At 44.9% G+C, this 19,672-nt stretch overlaps 1 protein-coding gene across 1 annotated transcript in view; it reads left to right on the plus strand.

The window, feature by feature from the left end:
• The first annotated feature begins 185 nt into the window (after positions 1–185).
• Positions 186–19,672, plus strand: part of LOC118384731 (cAMP-dependent protein kinase catalytic subunit alpha) — a 26,805-nt gene continuing 7,318 nt past the window's right edge. Inside the window, exons 1-8 of the mRNA XM_052520006.1 lie at positions 186–846; positions 11,782–11,843; positions 12,379–12,507; positions 12,797–12,895; positions 15,924–16,006; positions 16,186–16,312; positions 17,342–17,437; positions 17,698–17,921. Of these exons, the coding sequence (XP_052375966.1) occupies positions 801–846; positions 11,782–11,843; positions 12,379–12,507; positions 12,797–12,895; positions 15,924–16,006; positions 16,186–16,312; positions 17,342–17,437; positions 17,698–17,921 (866 nt within the window). The 5' untranslated portion in view covers positions 186–800. The remainder of the gene's footprint in view (positions 847–11,781; positions 11,844–12,378; positions 12,508–12,796; positions 12,896–15,923; positions 16,007–16,185; positions 16,313–17,341; positions 17,438–17,697; positions 17,922–19,672) is intronic.

Here is a 19,672-nt window from a genome sequence, read left to right on the forward strand (position 1 = left end):
TTTGGCAAACTAAAGGAAAATAATAGATGACGTTATTAGCTGGTCTGAGAAGGCGGGTTAAAAAGACAATTTCACAGATACCAATAGACAAATCACAACATCACAACGATTTGATTTACTGATACATATCCAATCAACAGTTGTCTCGTACTGTCTGTCACATAAGTATTGGCCAATGAGGTATTTTCAGGGGGTGGATCTCTGAAGCAAGAGTTCGTCTCTCTGTAGTCTGAGGATTAATGGACGGCTGTTGATTTTGGCAAGTAAGCCACAGCTGATCGGATCTGAAACCTGAGAAATCATCGGACCTTAGCTCAAGGAAAGGGAGGGGCTGCTATCGATTTGCAATAATAATTACTTGGAAAAGTGGATATATAAGATTTTTGTGTTGGAATACATTGGAAAGTAAAGGGCCTTTAGTGGGGTCTGCAAGTGACTGAATGATAGATAGTTAGCTAGGAAGCCGACGATAGCTAGCGAGCCAGCCAGGCGCGCCGAACCGGTTCGACGTTCTTGATTGTACCAGGTAGAGCTAAGCAACATTCGCTACCGAAATAGAGGGAAAACCGGCTAGCTAGCTAGGTCGTTGGCTAGCCGTTGGCTGGCCAGCTAGCTAGCCTGTGCAGCTAGCTAGTTTACCCCCCGGGATAAAGGAAAAGTAGTAGCGGAGTACAATTGACTGTTGCCTAGTTAGCCATGATAACAGCCAGCTAGTAGCCAGCTTCCTCAAATACAGAACTAAAAGGGCTCGTGAACTCAAAAGTATCCCAGATCCAAGGGATCCCTATCGGCCTGCAATCATGGGCAACGCGCCCACCGCCAAGAAGGGCAACGAGATGGAAAGTGGTGAGTTTACCTTGCTTCCTACTAGTAGTACTAACTGCTTGACAACTAACAGTAACTAAGGTTTGTTACATGTCTGCATTGCTACACGGGAGGGATGAAAGTAATATGCATTCAAGATCCTCTTGTGGCCTAGTCATTACATGTATGTATTCTTTAGAATCTCCAGCCTTGTAAGCTTGTATAGTAAATTATACGCGCCCCCCCTTCACTTTGACCTCTTGTTGATCAGATTGTGCTCTTCTATATATGATTATATAGCTATTGAGTATTGACAAAAGTAAAGCCTTTTATCTTGAATTTCCAAAAGGTGAGTCTGGTTGTAGCCAGGAAACTCCTCAAAACCAGACGGGCAACTTGACACACGCCCATGTCAGCCAATTACCACTACACATATCTACCTACTGCATCCTATTTTCACAACAAATGCTCAGCCTAGGCTTCCTGTCATACCTGGGGGTCATGTACAACAGTTGATAGTTCTCTGCAGGACTGTCAATACTGAGTTTGATGTGAAACTCTAACTGAATTGACTACTACACTGCTCTTTCACCTGTATGTTTGGTAGTACTGCATCTTTATCTAGGCCAGGGATGGGCAACATTGATGGGGGTGGGAGCCACAACAAATCTGAACTCCTCATTTGGGGCTGCAGTGGCTCAAGGGTCTGTAACCACATCGATACCCACACTTGCAGTCAGAGGCCTAGGCTCCAAAGAAAGTATTTTGGGGGCCCTAAGCTAAATGTATGTTATGAGTTCATTTCCAGCAGTTAAACACATTTTGCCATAAGGTCGAGAGAAATGTTTTTAATATGACTGAGAGGGACTAACACATTTGATGGGGCCACCCCGGTCGGTAATTCAACCATGATTACAACCAGTTTAGCTAGTTTACCGCTATCTTACCAACCTAAAAAATGTTACCTGACATAACAAGAGAAACTGCTGATGAACAACCACATTTTGCAATTGCACCTTGTGTATTCTACTATTGTGCTAAAGGCTAGAGTTGTGGCTTTCAAGGAGCGGGACACTAATCCGGACGCTTATGAGATATCCCACTATGACCTCTGACGAGGCATCAAACAGGCAAAGCGTCAATCCAGGACTAAGATCAAATCATATTACGCCGGCTCTGATGCTCGTCGGATGTGGCAGGGCTTGCAAACTATCACAGATTACAAAGGGTAACTCAGCCACAAGTTGCCCAGTGACACGAGCCTACCAGACCAGCTAAATGAATTCTATGCTTGCTTTGAGGCAAACACCATTGAAACATGCATGAGAGCACCAGCAGTTCTGGATGACTGTGTGATCTCGCTCTCTGTAATACTGTCTGTAATAGTGACGTTTCAAACAGACCACCATAGTCTCTGTACCCGAGAACACCAAGGTAATCTATCTAAACGCCCCGTAGCACTCGCATCTCACATGCTTTGAATGGCTTGGTGCACAGCAACACCATCATCCCAGACACCCTGGACCCACTCCAGTTCGCATACTTCCTCAACAGATCCACAATAACGCAATCTCTATTGCACTTAACACTGCCCTTTCCCGCCTGGACAAGAGGAACACCTAATGTGAGAATGCTTTTCATTGGCTACAGCTCATTGTTGAACATCATAGTGCCCTCCAAGCTCATCACTAAGCACTGGAACCTGGGACTGAACAACTCCATCGTCAACTGGATCCTGGACTTCCTGATAGACTGCCCCCAGATGGTGAGGTTAGGCAACAACACACAAACCCTCTACATGGGGGCCCCTCAGTGGTGTGTGCTTACTCCCATCCCGTACTCCCTGTTCACCCACGACTGCGTGGCTGTGCATGACTCCCAACATCTTAATTACGTTTTCTGATGAGACAATGGTGGTAGGCCTGATCGCAGTCAACGATGAGACCGCCTTTAGAGAGGTCAGTGGCCTGGCAGTGTGGTTCCAGGACAACCTCTCCCTTAGCGCCAGAAAGACAAAGGAGCTGATTGTGGACCACAGGAAACGAAGGGCCGAACACTCCCCCATCCACATCGACGGGGCTGTAGTGGAGCAGGTCATTCACTTCAAGTTCCTGGTGTCCACATCACTAAGGAATTAACATGGTCCACACACACCAACACGTTGTTAAGAACGCACAACAAAGCCTCTTCCCCTTACAGGAGGCAGAAAAGGTTTGGCATGCGCCCTCAGATCCTAAAAAAGTTCTACAGCTGCACCATTGAGAGCATGGCTGCATCACTGCTTAGTATGTTAACCCCTTGGCATCCAACCGCAAGGCGCTACAGAGGGTAGTGCGTATGGCCCAGTACATCACTGGGGCTGAGCTCTCTGAAATCAAGGCCCGCTATACCAGTTGGTGTCAGAGGAAGGCCGTAAATGGTCAGACTCCAGCCACCGAAGTCAAACTGTTCTCTCTGCTACTGCACGGCAAGCGGTACCGATGCACAAAGTCAGGAACAAACTGGACCCTGAACAGCTTATACCCCCCCAAGCCATAACACTACTAAATAGTTAGTCCAGGTAGCTATTTGCTTATCTGCATTGACCCTCTTTGCACTAACTCTTTTTACTCATCTCACATGCTGCTACTGTTTGTTATATATCCTGTTGACTAGTAACTTTTTATTTTACCTTTACCTAGGAAAGTCAGTTAAGAAAAAAATTATTTACTCTGACGGCCAAGGAACAGTGGGTTAAATGTCTTGTTCAGGGGCAGAGCGACAGATTTTACCTTGTCAGCTCGGGGATTCGATCTAGCAACCTTTCGGTTACTGGCCCAGCACTCTAACCACTAGGCTACCTGGCTACTTTACCCCTACCTATGTATATATCTATCTCAATTACCTTGTGCCCCAGCACATTGTCTCAGTATTGGTACCCCATGTATATAGCCAAGTTATCCTTACTCATTGTGTATTTATTCCTTGTTATTATTGTTGTCTATATTTGTCTATATTTTTCACTGCATTGTTGGGAAGGGCCTGTAAGTATGCATTTCACTGTTAAGGCGCCAGCATGCTTCTGGCTGGCGCCTAGCCGAACTAGGATGCTTGCATATTCCCTTAAGACCTTTGCTTGAGAAATGTGGCAATAGTACTATTTGTCCCTTTTGAGACGCCGTAGCCAGTATACACTTCCTCAATTATAATTAATCTAAGGTAACTCAAGAATTCTGTCAAATGTTGAAATTTTTGCAGAGATCTTAGTCATGCAATTTTACATCTAAGATGTTTGGTGCAGTTTTTTGTAGTTAAAAAATGTGCATGAAAATTAGTTATTTCGTTGAATGAAAAATACTTTATTGAAGAGTCCCTACTGTTGACCAATCACTGACGGGGCTCTGAACAGCTGTGGAAAAACCTTCTCCGAAGTCCAAAGACAACGTTATAATATATGCACATACTCTTCTAAACTGTTTCGGCTGGGAAGCATGCAGATGCCTTTAGTCTACATCGTTTGTTTACGAAGCATGTGACGAATAACATTTAATTCTATCGCTCAAAAGTATGTTCAGACCCTGTCTGAGTCCCCCTCCCCCAAATATGATTATTTTTTTAAATGTTTGGGGGAAAATTGATCCAAGGGGTGGCCACAGGTTGCCCTTCCCCTTCCCTGGTCTTGGCCAATCGGTGCCACTACAGAGGCACACCTGTCCGGTAGCAGGGGGAAGATCCTCTACTTTCAGTGTAAATCACTATGTATAGGACTTAAACACACTGCAGATGTCCTTTTTGGATGCAGCTTTTCAGGAGAAATAGTCAGCCTAGTTTGGAATAGAGGATAGACTGGTCCTTGTTATGTTCCTCTTTTTTGAGTCTTCAGTGTTTATCCCTGCCCCAGCCTATACAACTTTAAGAAGCCAAACTTTGCCAGATGTCTGTTTGTTTATATTATATAATGGATGTTACTCGGGGGAACCCCAATGTAAACCCAGTAGTGGTCATCAGCCTTGAATCCCACACTGTACTTGACTGAAGGAGGGTGTGGTGGGACACTGAAGGCACAGGGGCGGGGTCATATGATGCGGGTGGTGTGATCCTCTCCAGGCTAAACCGTGATGCTGAGGAGTCTCTTGAACATCATGTGATGAACAGCATTTAGAACAAGAACACTCTGTGTGCCCTCCTGCCCATCTCTGGGTCGCGGCTCCCTCTCAAGTTGCTCTGCACAGCTTTTAGCCGGTGCCATCCATTTGTTTCCCTGCTGCTTCCCTTTTCCTCCACTGTCTCTCTGCTTCCCTATAAGTGGTGACTGTCTCTCCCTCATTGATATCCTGGTCTTTTAACCCTCTGTAACTGAAATGTTCAGTATCACTATGGAAATGAACCACCTTCTCTAATAGAGCTTTCCATGGAGGGTGAATGCAATGCAGCATCCCATCCAAACTCCATTAAATGCTTTTTCTGTTTACAAGTAGAGGAGTGGCAGTCCCGGAGCAGGTTTGGAAAAACAGTGTTGTGTAGGCTATGCATCCATCCATAACACTAGCTGTTACATTGGTGTGCGCTTGGTTGGAACGGGTGTCTGTGAAATGAGCCTCGGCTGCTTGTAGAGCATACATGTGAAGAGCGGACCAGCCTGGTACCAGCCGGGTTAACCAGCCGGGTTAACCCTTGTCTTTGGGTCTATGTCCCACTGAAACGAGGCCGCCCAGAGATCACTGCTCCACCGCCTTTCAGTTGTCTAAGCACACAGCTTTGTTTTTAAATGGTATTAATGTCGTATTAATGGAGGGATTAGCGGTGAGCTGCACACTGCTAAGATCCGACCCCTGGGCGGGGGCAGAGGAGGTCCCAGGGCCGTCAGAGGTTTGTCCACATGCCATGCTTGACATCCTTATCGGCCTGGATGGCCTCGCTATGGGCCCGCCCTGATCCCCAGAGACAGGTGCAGACCGGGGGTTCAGACGCTTACGCCCACCACGGCAGGGCAGCTATTTTCAACTGGACAACCAGAGGAAAAGGACAACATGCAGCCCGCTCTGAGAGACGAGACTATATAGGACGGTGAGGCTTAAGGTCCGGTTCAGGTGGACCCTGTCTCTCAGCCCGGCCTGCCCTCTCTTCCCTGATACAGACAGACATAGCGGAGGCGTTGCTGTGGAGAACTGAGCCAGGGCCCACAGGAAGGAGCAGGGTGGACAGTGTATGAGCTCAGGCAGGAAGTGGAGGAGCCTCTGGATTCATTGCTGCAGAGTGTCAGGCTTTGTCTCTACCTACATAACATGGCAGGACAGCTTCAAGTCTAGTCAGATATCCAACCTCCTATACAGAATCCTCTAAGGGTCAGTGGTGCTCCACTTGCCTCGAAGTTCAGGGCTCCTCTCTGAAGGACACTTTTTCCTTGCTAGTTGCTACAGGTCCTAGGCTGTTGCCATGTCGATGCTGCACAGGCTGGCGGGGAGGCTGTTCCTGCACGCTGGGCCCTGTCTGGGAAACACCAGCGGTGGGGAGGGCAGACACTGCCAGCCACAGGAGGAGCCAGAGGCCCACTGCTGGAGTGAGTGACTGACTGAACTGACTTGACTGGAGCAAGGGGGCGGAGCCTGTTCCCACGACACTCACAAGAGAGGGGAGTGATTGGTTGGAGTGGCTTGAGGGGGGCAGGGGGGATGTGACTGGATGTGTCAGCGGTCCGTACACAATCACACTGGTTTCCAGTTCTCTTGTGGATTCGGTGCTCTGTGTGCATTTTACTGTATTTGTGAGTACCAAAAGTTCTCACAAAAATGCTAAACCAACTAAAATTCAAGTGTGGACATTTTGCTGATTCTCACTCCTAAAAATGCAATTTTAGGGTTAGAATTATGTATAGGGAAAATAGGATTTTGAATGGGAATCACAAAAAAAATTGTCAAGTATAGTAAGACATAGCTGTGTGTTGTGCAGGATGACTTTGCTTTGTTCCGGGTTTTACGGAAGTAGACTCTATTTGATTAGCTTTGGTTTTTGGCTAGGTTAGTTGTTTTTGTACTGATGTTGTGTGGCCAACACGCACACAGCTCTTTTTTTGATTCAGCACCTCGTGTTTTGTTCTGTTGCCTGGTGTCGGCTGCGTCACAAAGTTCCAGGGAAGCCGTTTGTCTGTCTCCCGGGAAACCTGTCGGTGTGTCTGTCCAGCAGGGTTCCCTCTTATGTGCTCCTGGCCACATGTGTCTGTCTCGGGGACAAGATGTCTGACTCACCCAAGCTTCCTTCAATCTGGCTTTGCATATCTGAACATGTCATTCCAGTGTTGTCTACAGTCCCTCTGTGTGGGTACTGCTCAGTAGTCAGTCCCTCTATATGAAATGACATGCATTTGGCCCTGTGACGCTACACTGTCAAGGTGGAGCTTTCACTGTGGCTATAAATATGTGTGTGGCTGGCGGGGTGGTTTACACTGGCTGGGTGGTTTACGCTGGCTGGGTGGTTTACACTGGCTGGGTGGTTTACGCTGGCTGGGTGGTTTACGCTGGCTGGGTGGTTTACGCTGGCTGGGTGGTTTACACTGGCTGGGTGGTTTACGCTGGCTGGGTGGTTTACGCTGGCTGGGTGGTTTACGCTGGCTGGGTGGTTTACGCTGGCTGGGTGGTTTACGCTGGCTGGGTGGTTTACGCTGGCTGGGTGGTTTACGCTGGCTGGGTGGTTTACGCTGGCTGGGTGGTTTACGCTGGCTGGGTGGTTTACGCTGGCTGGGTGGTTTACGCTGGCTTGCATAACAGGTATTTGTAAAGCACAGCGCTTCTTGACTCTATTTTATTTTTTAAAGGCACTTTTCTTCTGGGCATGCTCAGATACTCTTGTAAGAATGCCCAGTCACTCACCTCTTGTAACTCCAAGTGCTGACTGAACCTATGTACCTGACAGTACAGTGGCCAGAAGCAAACCACAAGGACTGTAAAGAATGAGGTCTGTGAAGTGGCTGGGTTGTGGATTTATCACTCATTTCCTCTGGACTCTCTCACACCCAACGGATGTCTCTCTGCAGCCTCTCTCTCTTTCGCTTCCTCTCTCACCATATCTCCCTCTCTCGCTTATATATATATATATCCCCCCCAACAGTATGGCTTTCTGTATCACCCCCCTCCCCCATGTCTCTGTCCAGCTCCACTCGTCCACTGCCTCAATGCGTTGCCTGCGGGCAGTGTGCTCTATAAATGAGGACTGGGGACTGGATGTGGTTTGGTGGGCTACAGAGTGAAATCTCGGTCAGCGGACCCCAATCTAACCCCCTGTGCCTGCGTCACAAGGTCCCAGCCAAGCCCAGGGGAGAGATGGGATTTATCGGGACATCGATCCTGGGCACAGTGGTGTGTGTTGCATTGGGCACTAGAGGGGATGTGTTTTAGCTGTGGTTGGTTTGTGACTGCTGTGGTTGGTTTGTGACTGCTGTGGTTTTTCTTTAGAAAAGCTTTTTAGAAAACATCTGAAATGGTTTCACACCGTCCTGCTGTGGCATCTCACATGGGTACTTAGACTAGAGGTCGACCTACTATGATTTTTCAACGCCGTACTGATACCGATTTATTGGAGGACCAAAAAAAGCCGATACAGATGAATCGGCCTATTTTTATTTAAATGTATTTGTAATAATTACAACAGTACTGAATGAACAGTTATTTGAACTTAATATAATACATCAATAAAATCAATGTAGCCTCAAATAAATAATGAAACGTGTTCAATTTGGTTAAATAATGCAAAAACAAAGTGTTGGAGAAAAGTAAAAGTGCAATATGTGCCATGTAAGAAAGCTAACGTTTAAGTTCCTTGCTCGGAATATATGAAAGCTGGTGGTTCCTTTTAACATGAGTCTTCAATATTCCCAGGTAAGACGTTTTAGGTTGTAGTTATTATAGGACTATTTCTCTCTACCATTTGTATAGTGACAATTTAACCTGGTTAATATTGCCTGCTAACCTGGACTTCTGTTAGCTAAATATGCAGGTTTAAAAATATATACTTCTGTGTATTGATTTTAAGAAAGGCATTGATGTTTATGGTTAGGTACACATTGGAGCAATGGTACGCACTGCATCGATTATATGCAACGCAGGACACTCTAGATAACTACACATGGTTGATGATATTACTAGTTTAACTAGTGATTATGATTGTTTTTTATAAGTTTAGTGCTAGCTAGCAACTTGGCTTACTGCATTTGCGTAACAGGCAGTCTCCTCGTAGAGTGCAATGAGAAGCAGGTGCTTAGAGCGTTGGACTAGTTAACTGTAAGGTTGCAAGATTGAATCCCCCGATCTAACAAGGTAAAAATCTGTCGTTCTGCCGCTGAACGAGGCAGTTAACCCACTGTTCCTAGGCCATCATTGAAAATAAGAATGTGTTCTTAACTGACTTGCCTAGTTAATAAAGGTGTAAAAAAAAAAAATTAAATACCGATTTCCGATTGATATGAAAACTTGATTTCGGCCATTCCGATTAATCTGTCGACCTCTAACATAGACCCAGGAGGTTTTTCTGGTCACATGATCTGAGCAGAAAAAAAACATTGGTCTACTGATGGGTTGTGTTTATGAGAGTAATATTGATGGTGCCAGGAATTCAGGTTGATCTCCTGGTTTGACAGAGCAGAGGACTGTCATGACTTTTTTCCATAGGAGAGTTCCTCTCTGGGCTTCATAAATATAACCCCTGGTTGTGGTGATGCCCCTCCCCCTGGTGACCAGGCCCCTGCTGTTGATGTGTGTTTACAGGATAGGGAGCAGGAGGTAGAAATGTGTGCAGAATAAATATAGACACAAACAGAGCACAGGTCTAATTGATCTATGTGAGTTGTTGTAACGAGAGCACAGCACTGTGGGCTTTATTTGGCTCTGGACTACCAGGGGCTCTGGCTGCTGAATGAGCTCTGCTCTTTGCCAGGACACAAGACAGACGAAACTGTAAAGTGAATGTAGAAGGTGAGAGAAGAAACCAAGGAGGTTGAAGGTTGTCTGGGTTTCTGGACGTAATGGGAGAAGGGGCAATGAGCCAACCACTGTGAGGAGGAACGAGGAAGAAGAGGCAGGTCGTGACAGGGCTGATGTCAGGCTCAGACAGCCACAGGAAGAGCTCCAGGAGGCATGGTAGCAGGAAGAGGGAGTCTGGGTCCACCTCTGGATCTGGGGCTGCAGAGGCTGCGGTTGCAGCACCAGAGATGCCCATAGTGATCCCTGACGGTAAGGGAGGGTGGCAGTGGAGTGGAAGGCTAGGAATCATCTTCCACCCATCAGATGGTATTCGTGGCAGCCAAGCCTCACAAATCTAACAAAGTCTGCACTAGATCAAGTCAATTCCACTTGGGCCATTGTTGGTTTAACTGTTGAGCTGTTTGATAGCTAGATGTAAATTTCCTCCTTAGTTCTGGTTGTAGGCCTACAGTAAGGAAGTGGTGTCTTCTATGGAGACTGTTGTGGTTTACCTAAAGGAACAAACTGACTGGGAAATGTATTCTCCCAGGAGACCAGTCTGCTTTTCTTCTCAATGGCTCTGGCATGGGAGCAACATGGTAGTTCATATAAACACGACTACATTGTTCAGTGCTGCTCTCTGGTCATCCTCTTCTGTTGGAGTTGTTCTCCAGAGAGCTGCTAGAGGGGTGGGTAGGTGTGTGTTTATAGCCCCTTTGTGAATGGAGAAAAGCAGAACCACTGAGATATTAGTGCTGATCACAAGGGTCTGTATGGCTTTGAGGTTTTGACTGTTAGTGATGCTCCAGAGGTTTTGTATCATTTCATCCACTAGTTTTGAAAGTTGTTCTCACGAGCCAAAATGGTTCCCCAACAATTGTGTACAACGTCATCCATTTTGTATGATATGTTACGAATTCCAATTCTTACAATCTATTACGAATTAAGTGTTTTTACTATGAAAGGGACGAGCACGCAGCTCGCCAGAACAAAAATGTTTATGGAATGTAAGAATTGCGTGGCGTTCTCCAGATTACAGATGGTGTATTAGGCTATCCATGTGTGAGCCATAAATTGACACAGAAGATTTTCGGGATCTGTTTAATCTCTTAATTTAAAGAGAATTGCATACTGTTTTAAGAGGGTGACATTTAAATGTTCAGCTTTCCTCTGACAAACCCATTGATTTACTGTAGTGTACATACCCCCCCCCCCTGCCCTCAGCCCTCTGTCTCCTGTAGTAGTATTAATAGTACTGCTTACTAGTAGCAGCCTGCAAGCCACTGTCCCCAGTGTTGGGTGGTACTGATGCTAACTTACTAGTAGTAGCAGCCAGCCAGTGTTGAGTGGTACTGGTACTCTCATACAAGTAGCAGCCAGCCACTGTCCTCAGTGCTGAGGCATAGATGGATATGAGCAGGGATTAATGAGGAAGGGCTGGTATCTACATGTTCCCACAAAGCACAGTGATCAGCCCAATAAAGATAAGAGGAAGAGATGTGCTTCACTTCTGCATGTGATGCTGTGTCTGTGTGCATTAGAGCTAGAGTGTGTGACTGTATAAAGGTTATGATAAGTCACTTTGGAGTGGATAACATCTCTCACACATTCACTGGCACAGAGACCATAATGTGTTCACACACAATACATTCACATAGACTGTCTGTATCGATTGGCTCTCAGCTCTGTTCTGACATGGCTGGAGGAGTAAGTATTAGATAACATGAGCTCAGTTGATTTGGCTTCAACATCAGTGGAAATAATCCCTGTCTGTGTGGCCAGAGAGGGAGATGGGCAGCCTTGGGCTGGGCTACACATGGGATATACTTGTGCCACCGGTAAGGTTCACACACTCAAGTTCATCTCCAAAATATCACTATTTAGCCTTGGGGAGAAGTCTTTATATTATAGCTCTGGTCAGTGGTTATAGACATTAACCTCTGCTGTACTGTATCACAACATCCTCGTTCTCATCTAAATGTGTCTGATGGAATCAGTGTGTCGTGAAGTAGGGTAGGTGCTAAACCATCTGTTTGCTCTGTTACAGTGAAGGAGTTTCTTGCCAAAGCCAAAGAGGATTTCCTCAAGAAATGGGAGAATCCAGCGCAGGTGAGTTAGGAAAGAGGGAAGTGTGGGAATGAATGACAGGCCTGCACACGCTCAAAGACCCCAGCAGCCCAGCCCAGTGTCAGTCACGCCTGGGTGAGAGAAGGGAAGCGGGCCCTCTGCTGGATCTAACTACAATCACATTTGTTGAAACTTATAATTTTTTTAATGCTTTGGGGCATACACTATAAATGAGCCTGGTCTACATAGAATGATTATGTGCAGCATTTAGCATAACACTTTCCCTCATTTTTCTTTTAGCTTCACACAAGTTTAATTTGCTATTGTAGTAATGTAAGAATGACTCATACCTTTGCTGCAATATGTGCACTGGCAGGACTAACCGTTGCCTGACACATTGCACTTTTTGAATGTCTCAGAATCTGTATCACATCCTGCTTTTGCTGTGTTTTTTTGACAGGACAGCGTGAAGTTTGAGTCCAGTGTTGCTACTCAACCTGACTCTGGCACCCTGATAGGCACTCTGGCCGGTGTTGGGCTTGTTTCCCTGTTCTAACTGACATGCTCTCTTCTCCAGAACACCGCGGCCTTGGATGGCTTTGACCGGCTGAAGACCCTGGGCACGGGCTCGTTTGGTCGAGTCATGCTGGTCAAGCACAAAGAGTCGGGCCAACATTTTGCCATGAAGATACTTGACAAACAGAAGGTATGATAATGTGGCCTATAATGAGTCAGTTGTGCGTTGTATGGTTTTCAGAGCTGGGTTTGATTTAATTCAAATTCAGTTAGTGAATTGACTCAAAGTCCTCTTTTACAGTACATGTAGATATTTTTATATTAATAAATACAAATGTATATTAATCTCATGAGTTGATTTATGTGAAATGGATCTGACCCCCCCCCAACCCTGGTGCTGTTACTGTCTCTCAGCCCATTAGTCAGAGATGTAGGGGGCTCTCCTTGCTTAACAAGGTGTCCTGGTTTGTTCCCCTCAGGTGGTGAAGCTGAAGCAGATAGAACACACACTGAATGAGAAACGCATCCTGCAGGCCGTCAGCTTCCCCTTCCTGGTGCGGTTGGAGCACTCTTTCAAGGTACTGCTGGACGCGCGTGGGTGCATGCGTTTGTGGGTGCATGCGTTTGTGGGTGCATGCGTTTGTGGGTGCATGCGTTTGTGGGTGCATGCGTTTGTGGGTGCATGCGTTTGTGGGTGCATGCGTTTGTGGGTGCATGCGTTTGTGGGTGCATCAGTGTTTCCATTAGCTGGTAATAGCCAAATTTCGGCTGCATTTTTGTTCATTTAAGGTGGGAAGTAAAATTGGCACTGAACAATGGTCCGGGAGAAGAGAAAAAATACCCAAATACCCACCCTATTCAATGATTAACGTACCAGTTGACGTAAATACATTTGACCGTTGATTATCGGTATGTGTTCATTTGCATCGTTTTGTGGAATTAAATTGGCACGTGTGTGTATATTCATTGTCTCTTATCACACGTGCTCAGCATACCGATACAGAACCTTTGAGAGAGATCTGTCAGACGGCGCTTTTATAAGCCCAATTATTGCGCAATAATTCTAAATTGTGTGTTAAAAATAGTTAATGGGTCATGATTAAAAAAAGCTAATATTTCTGTTTCTCAACTGGTAATTGGAAGTGTGCTCCCTGTTCACCATTCAAATACATAGGCAACGGAAGGCAGGCTTCAGCAGTGCGTTTAAATTGTAGTTTGCATTTTGAGAACCTACAGCTACTTTATTATTTGAAATGTTTTAGTACATATGAGTCATGTTTTACCTTACTTCAAAGTAGCCTAGGCAAAATCCAACCATATCCGTGGAGGCAGTTATTTAATAAAGACTTCCATATAGCATTGAAACCAGTATACTATTTCTCTCATGATCTATTGGTTTTCAACTAGTTTTTTATTGTCCAGTAGCCAAATGCCCGTTCTCATGTCGCCTTGATGCATTGCTGCGCTAATAATGTTAACAGTTGATCAACATTTTAAGCTGAAGTTCTGATCTGTTGCATCACATTCATTTCTGTTTTTATGTAGCCAGGCCTACTGGTTATATGAATTTGGGCTCTATCGTCCCACAACTGTCGCCAGGCCTACTGGTTATATGAATTTGGGCTCTATCGTCCCACAACTGTCGCCAGGCCTACTGGTTATATGAATTTGGGCTCTATCGTCCCACAACTGTCGCCAGGCCTACTGGTTATATGAATTTGGGCTCTATCGTCCCACAACTGTAGCCAGGCCTACTGGTTATATGAATTTGGGCTCTATCGTCCCACAACTGTAGCCAGGCCTACTGGTTATATGAATTTGGGCTCTATCGTCCCACAACTGTAGCCAGGCCTACTGGTTATATGAATTTGGGCTCTATCGTCCCACAACTGTAGCCAGGCCTACTGGTTATATGAATTTGGGCTCTATCGTCCCACAACTGTCGCCAGACCTACTGGTTATATGAATTTGGGCTCTATCGTCCCACAACTGTAGCCAGGCCTACTGGTTATATGAATTTGGGCTCTATCGTCCCACAACTGTAGCCAGGCCTACTGGTTATATGAATTTGGGCTCTATCGTCCCACAACTGTCGCCAGACCTACTGGTTATATGAATTTGGGCTCTATCGTCCCACAACTGTCGCCAGACCTACTGGTTATATGAATTTGGGCTCTATCGTCCCACAACTGTAGCCAGGCCTACTGGTTATATGAATTTGGGCTCTATCGTCCCACAACTGTCGCCAGACCTACTGGTTATATGAATTTGGGCTCTATCGTCCCACAACTGTCGCCAGACCTACTGGTTATATGAATTTGGGCTCTATCGTCCCACAACTGTCGCAGAGTCTATTTGGGCTTTTTCTTTCTCGACAAGCTGACCAATAGAGTAGGCCAACGTTTCTACTATGGGGGATAGTAGATTGACATGGGCTCATAGGGGGCGTGTCCAAAAGGCTAGGGGAAGCTAAGCTCTCCCAAAGTAAATTGAGTTAAATTGCCAAAATGATTATAGCCTAATTGGCCTACTCCTGTCTATACAGAAATAAATAAATGCAATCATTCAAATGAGGCTACTAAAGCATGAATTGGCCACAGAGGAACATTAGCTTCCCCTAGCCTTAAATTATTATTATTTTTTAAAGTTTGGATTGTTTTAAATTGCATTGCCTACAGTCAGAAGGAAAGGCAGCGTGTGCAATTTGGGTTCACCGGTGACTGTGCACTGCTCATATTCACTCTATCATTGTTGGGTCAGTGCCACTTAATTTTTTTTGGGGGGGTGGGCAATCATTTCCTCCTCCAGTTTAGATTGCCCTCCTATTTGTCTCCCCTTCTCATAGGCCTATTCTATGGACAACGTTGTTTTTATTGATCTGTTTGTCAATGGCAGCAGAGTAGGCTACCCTGTCATTTGTGGTGTTAAAGATTCTGCTAATGTCTCCAGTCACACAAGGTGTAGTAGAATTGAATGAGATGTGTTTTTCCCATGCAAAGAAAGAAGGGTGTCTGCTGTAGCCCAGGCATCTACGCTATATGCACACAGCCATTCATACAACTCTTTATACAAACATTTGATTGAGTTGTATTATTAGTCTAAATTATGACTATCCGATATGCTCATCACATTACAAATAGCCTACTATCTTACATAAGTCTGCAAATGGGATGATGCATGGAATGTTTTATTATAAAGGTGCAATTTGTTATGGTGAATATGTGCTTCCCCAAAGTTTAAACTCACGCTCCGCCTGTGCATAGCCTAGTGGTTTTACTATTTGTTACTGGTCTTGTTGGCTGAGGGAAAGTACACGTGGACAGTTATTCTAACATCTTCAAAGTGTGCAGTAAGGGGACACGTCATTGCATCCTGGGCTTGCGTGCTCTGTTATGATTAATTACCATAATCTAAATGTGATTCCTGTCATTCTGAGCACCGTGGATGGACCCCCTAATCAGGTTACACTCCCAATGCGAATGTGTCTGGTCAATTTTAAATGTGGTCAAATGTCCGGCGCCACATTTTCCTAACGGAACATACTTCCACGTTTGTGTGTGAAGGTGAGGTTCACAACTCAACTGTGTGAAATATTTCTCTCTGTAGGACAACACTAACCTGTATATGGTGATGGAGTATGTCCCTGGCGGTGAGATGTTCTCACATTTAAGGAGAATTGGCAGGTTCAGGTGAGTCTGTTTACTGGTCTCCTACTGTTGGAAATATAACCAAATACCTACAGTAGTTAACCCTCCCCATTTTCCATAGACCATGACTCTACAACAGCCTCCTAGTAAATATATGGTGGTGTCCACGTTACCCTCTGACCTCCCTCTCTCTCTCTCTCTCTCTCTCTCTCTGCCTGCAGTGAGCCCCACGCCCGCTTCTACGCCGCCCAAATTGTTCTGACCTTTGAATACCTTCACTCACTGGACCTCATCTACCGAGATCTGAAACCAGAGAACCTGCTCATTGATAACCAGGGATACATACAGGTGAGAACACACACAGTCAAATGGCTAGCTAGCTATACAGGTAGGACTAATGGAGAACAAGCATGGGTGTGCTGTACATACTACACATTAAATGCATTATACGTGCCCTGATTTTGTAAATGCTCTTAAATAAACCTTAGTACACAATTTAATTTAAATTCGGCCAAACTGAATGATAAGGAGGGTGAAGAGGTTGATTTTAATTTCAAAAGACAATAGTGTAATGATGAGTTTTATGTCTCAGAAGCAAATAATTTAACTGCGCTCCTTGCTGGTTGATAACATTCTCTTTTACGTTTTACTTAGTAAAAGATGTCGTTATGGAACTGATTTATTTACTATAACTCTTATTACTAATGTATTGTAAGGGAAAGGAAAACCTGCTGTGTTGCAGTAGGTCTTTAGAAAAATGCCAAACATATCCTTGACTCTATCCAAGGAAGCAAACGATGCCAACTCACTGAATGAATGACAAATGGGTGAGAATTGTGCAAGTTACTTCACAATCTAATTGCAATTAGGCCTAACTGAATGATACGGGTGAAGAAGTTAATTTAATCTAGAACAACAATGGTGTAATGAGTTTGTTATGCCTATATATCTGCATCGACGCCCATGTTAATAATTTGACAGTGCCTTGCAGATTGCTACAATTCTCTTTTACGTTTTACTTTGTGCTTATGTTTGCTACACCTTGGGGGTTGATCTGCGTCTGGTACATATGCTGAAGGGAATGCACGGCAATGGTCTCTAGCGGCTGCTGGTAGGCTGAAGTTCAAGTGTTAAAGGGATCACATGCTAGCTGATACCATAGACTTCCAGTGATTATGCTAAAGCTAGTTAACATTGGCTCGCAAAACTACCTCTAACTTCCTTCATACTGGACACAGAAACATAAAAATGGTATCCACAAGTTCATCTGACTCTGGGGAAGTAGATAAAGGGTATCATTGCCAAAATCCTGGAAGTATAACTTTAAGCGACTGACTGAACTGTTTGTCATTGCTGAGACATCTGTGTTCCTCCCAGGTAACAGATTTTGGTTTTGCAAAGCGAGTGAAGGGCCGGACCTGGACGCTGTGTGGCACTCCGGAGTACCTGGCCCCTGAAATCATCCTTAGCAAAGTGAGCGGTCACCACCAAACCCCCGGCCTGCCGTCACACCTCGTATCCATAACAACACTGGGGTTTTTACCATAACATAGGGGTCATTATCATGACACGGCAAAGATCATGTCACTACAGCCACTCACAAACAGCTCATGATTACAACCGCTGACTAGAGAAGAGCTTATGTATGACACGTTCCATTCTTCCTTTTTGTGCTTAGTTCTGCCTCTCCCTGGGAATGTAACACTCCTCTTTCTCTCTACCCCCCCCCCCAGGGTTATAATAAGGCGGTGGACTGGTGGGCTCTGGGCGTGCTGATTTATGAGATGGCTGCTGGCTATCCTCCCTTCTTTGCTGACCAGCCCATTCAGATCTATGAGAAGATTGTATCAGGGAAGGTGAGTACAGAGTACATCAGACAGAAACCCAGATTACACTCTTCCTTTAAGACCTGCTTTCAGTACCAGTCAGATAAGGCAGTTTACAGTGCCTTGCGAAAGTATTCGGCCCCCTTGAACTTTGCGACCTTTTGTCACATTTCAGGCTTCAAACATAAAGATATAAAACTGTATTTTTTGTGAAGAATCAACAACAAGTGGGACACAATCATGAAGTGGAACAACATTTATTGGATATTTTAAACTTTTTTAACAAACCAAAAACTGAAAAATTGGGCGTGCAAAATTATTCAGCCCCTTTACTTTTCAGTGCAGCAAACTCTCTCCAGAAGTTCAGTGAGGATCTCTGAATGATCCAATGTTGACCTAAATGACTAATGATGATAAATACAATCCACCTATGTGTAATCAAGTCTCCGTATAAATGCACCTGCACTGTGATAGTCTCAGAGGTCCGTTAAAAGCGCAGAGAGCGTCACGAAGAACAAGGAACACACCAGGCAGGTCCGAGATACTGTTGTGAAGAAGTTTAAAGCCGGATTTGGATACAAAAATATTTCCCAAGCTTTAAACATCCCAAGGAGCACTGTGCAAGCGATAATATTGAAATGGAAGGAGTATCAGACCACTGCAAATCTACCAAGACCTGGCCGTCCCTCTAAACTTTCAGCTCATACAAGGAGAAGACTGATCAGAGATGCAGCCAAGAGGCCCATGATCACTCTGGATGAACTGCAGAGATCTACAGCTGAGGTGGGACACTCTGTCCACAGGACAACAATCAGTCGTATATTGCACAAATCTGGCCTTTATGGAAGAGTGGCAAGAAGAAAGCCATTTCTTAAAGATATCCATAAAAAGTGTTGTTTAAAGTTTGCCACAAGCCACCTGGGAGACACACCAAACATGTGGAAGAAAGTGCTCTGGTCAGATGAAACCAAAATTTAACTTTTTGGCAACAATGCAAAACGTTATGTTTGGCGTAAAAGCAACACAGCTCATCACCCTGAACACACCATCCCCACTGTCAAACATGGTGGTGGCAGCATCATGGTTTGGGCCTGCTTTTCTTCAGCAGGGACAGGGAAGATGGTTAAAATTGATGATTGTTAGAATGGCCAAGTCAAAGTCCAGACCTGAATCCAATCGAATCTGTGGAAAGAACTGAGAACTGCTGTTCACAAATGCCCTCAATCCAACCTCACTGAGCTCGAGCTGTTTTGCAAGTAGGAATGGGAAAAAAATTCAGTCTCTCGATGTGCAAAACTGATAGACATACCCCAAGCGACTTACAGCTGTAATCGCAGCAAAAGGTGGCGCTACAAAGTATTAACTTAAGGGGGCTGAATAATTTTGCACGCCCAATTTTTCAGTTTTTGATTTGTTAAAGTTTGAAATATACAATAAATGTCGTTCCACTTCATGATTGTGTCCCACTTGTTGTTTCTTCACAAAAAAATAGTTTTATATCTTAATGTTTGAAGCCTGAAATGTGGCAAAAGGTCGCAAAGTTCAAGGGGGCCGAATACTTTCGCACGGCACTGTACCTCCAAACTAGCTGTCTGTAGCTAGGTTTCCATCCAATTTGAAACAGATTTTCATGTGAGTATTCTAAAATATGCATAAAACAATATGCACATTTTCTCACCAGAGATGGTTCTATCAAATAGACTTGTGGTGAATAAAAGGCCGTGCGTGATGACGTACTGCACATAGTAACTTTTGAGGTCAATTCCCATGTGCCGAAATGGAAAGATCCATGTTAAATGGGTTTCCATCGAAATGATCAACTCTACTGATGGTTTCGTCACAAACTGTTGTTTATATAGCGAATGTGTCCCCAGGTGCGCTT

The sequence above is a fragment of the Oncorhynchus keta genome, chromosome 5, assembly GCF_023373465.1.
Source record: "Oncorhynchus keta strain PuntledgeMale-10-30-2019 chromosome 5, Oket_V2, whole genome shotgun sequence".
Classification (NCBI taxonomy): domain Eukaryota; kingdom Metazoa; phylum Chordata; class Actinopteri; order Salmoniformes; family Salmonidae; genus Oncorhynchus; species Oncorhynchus keta.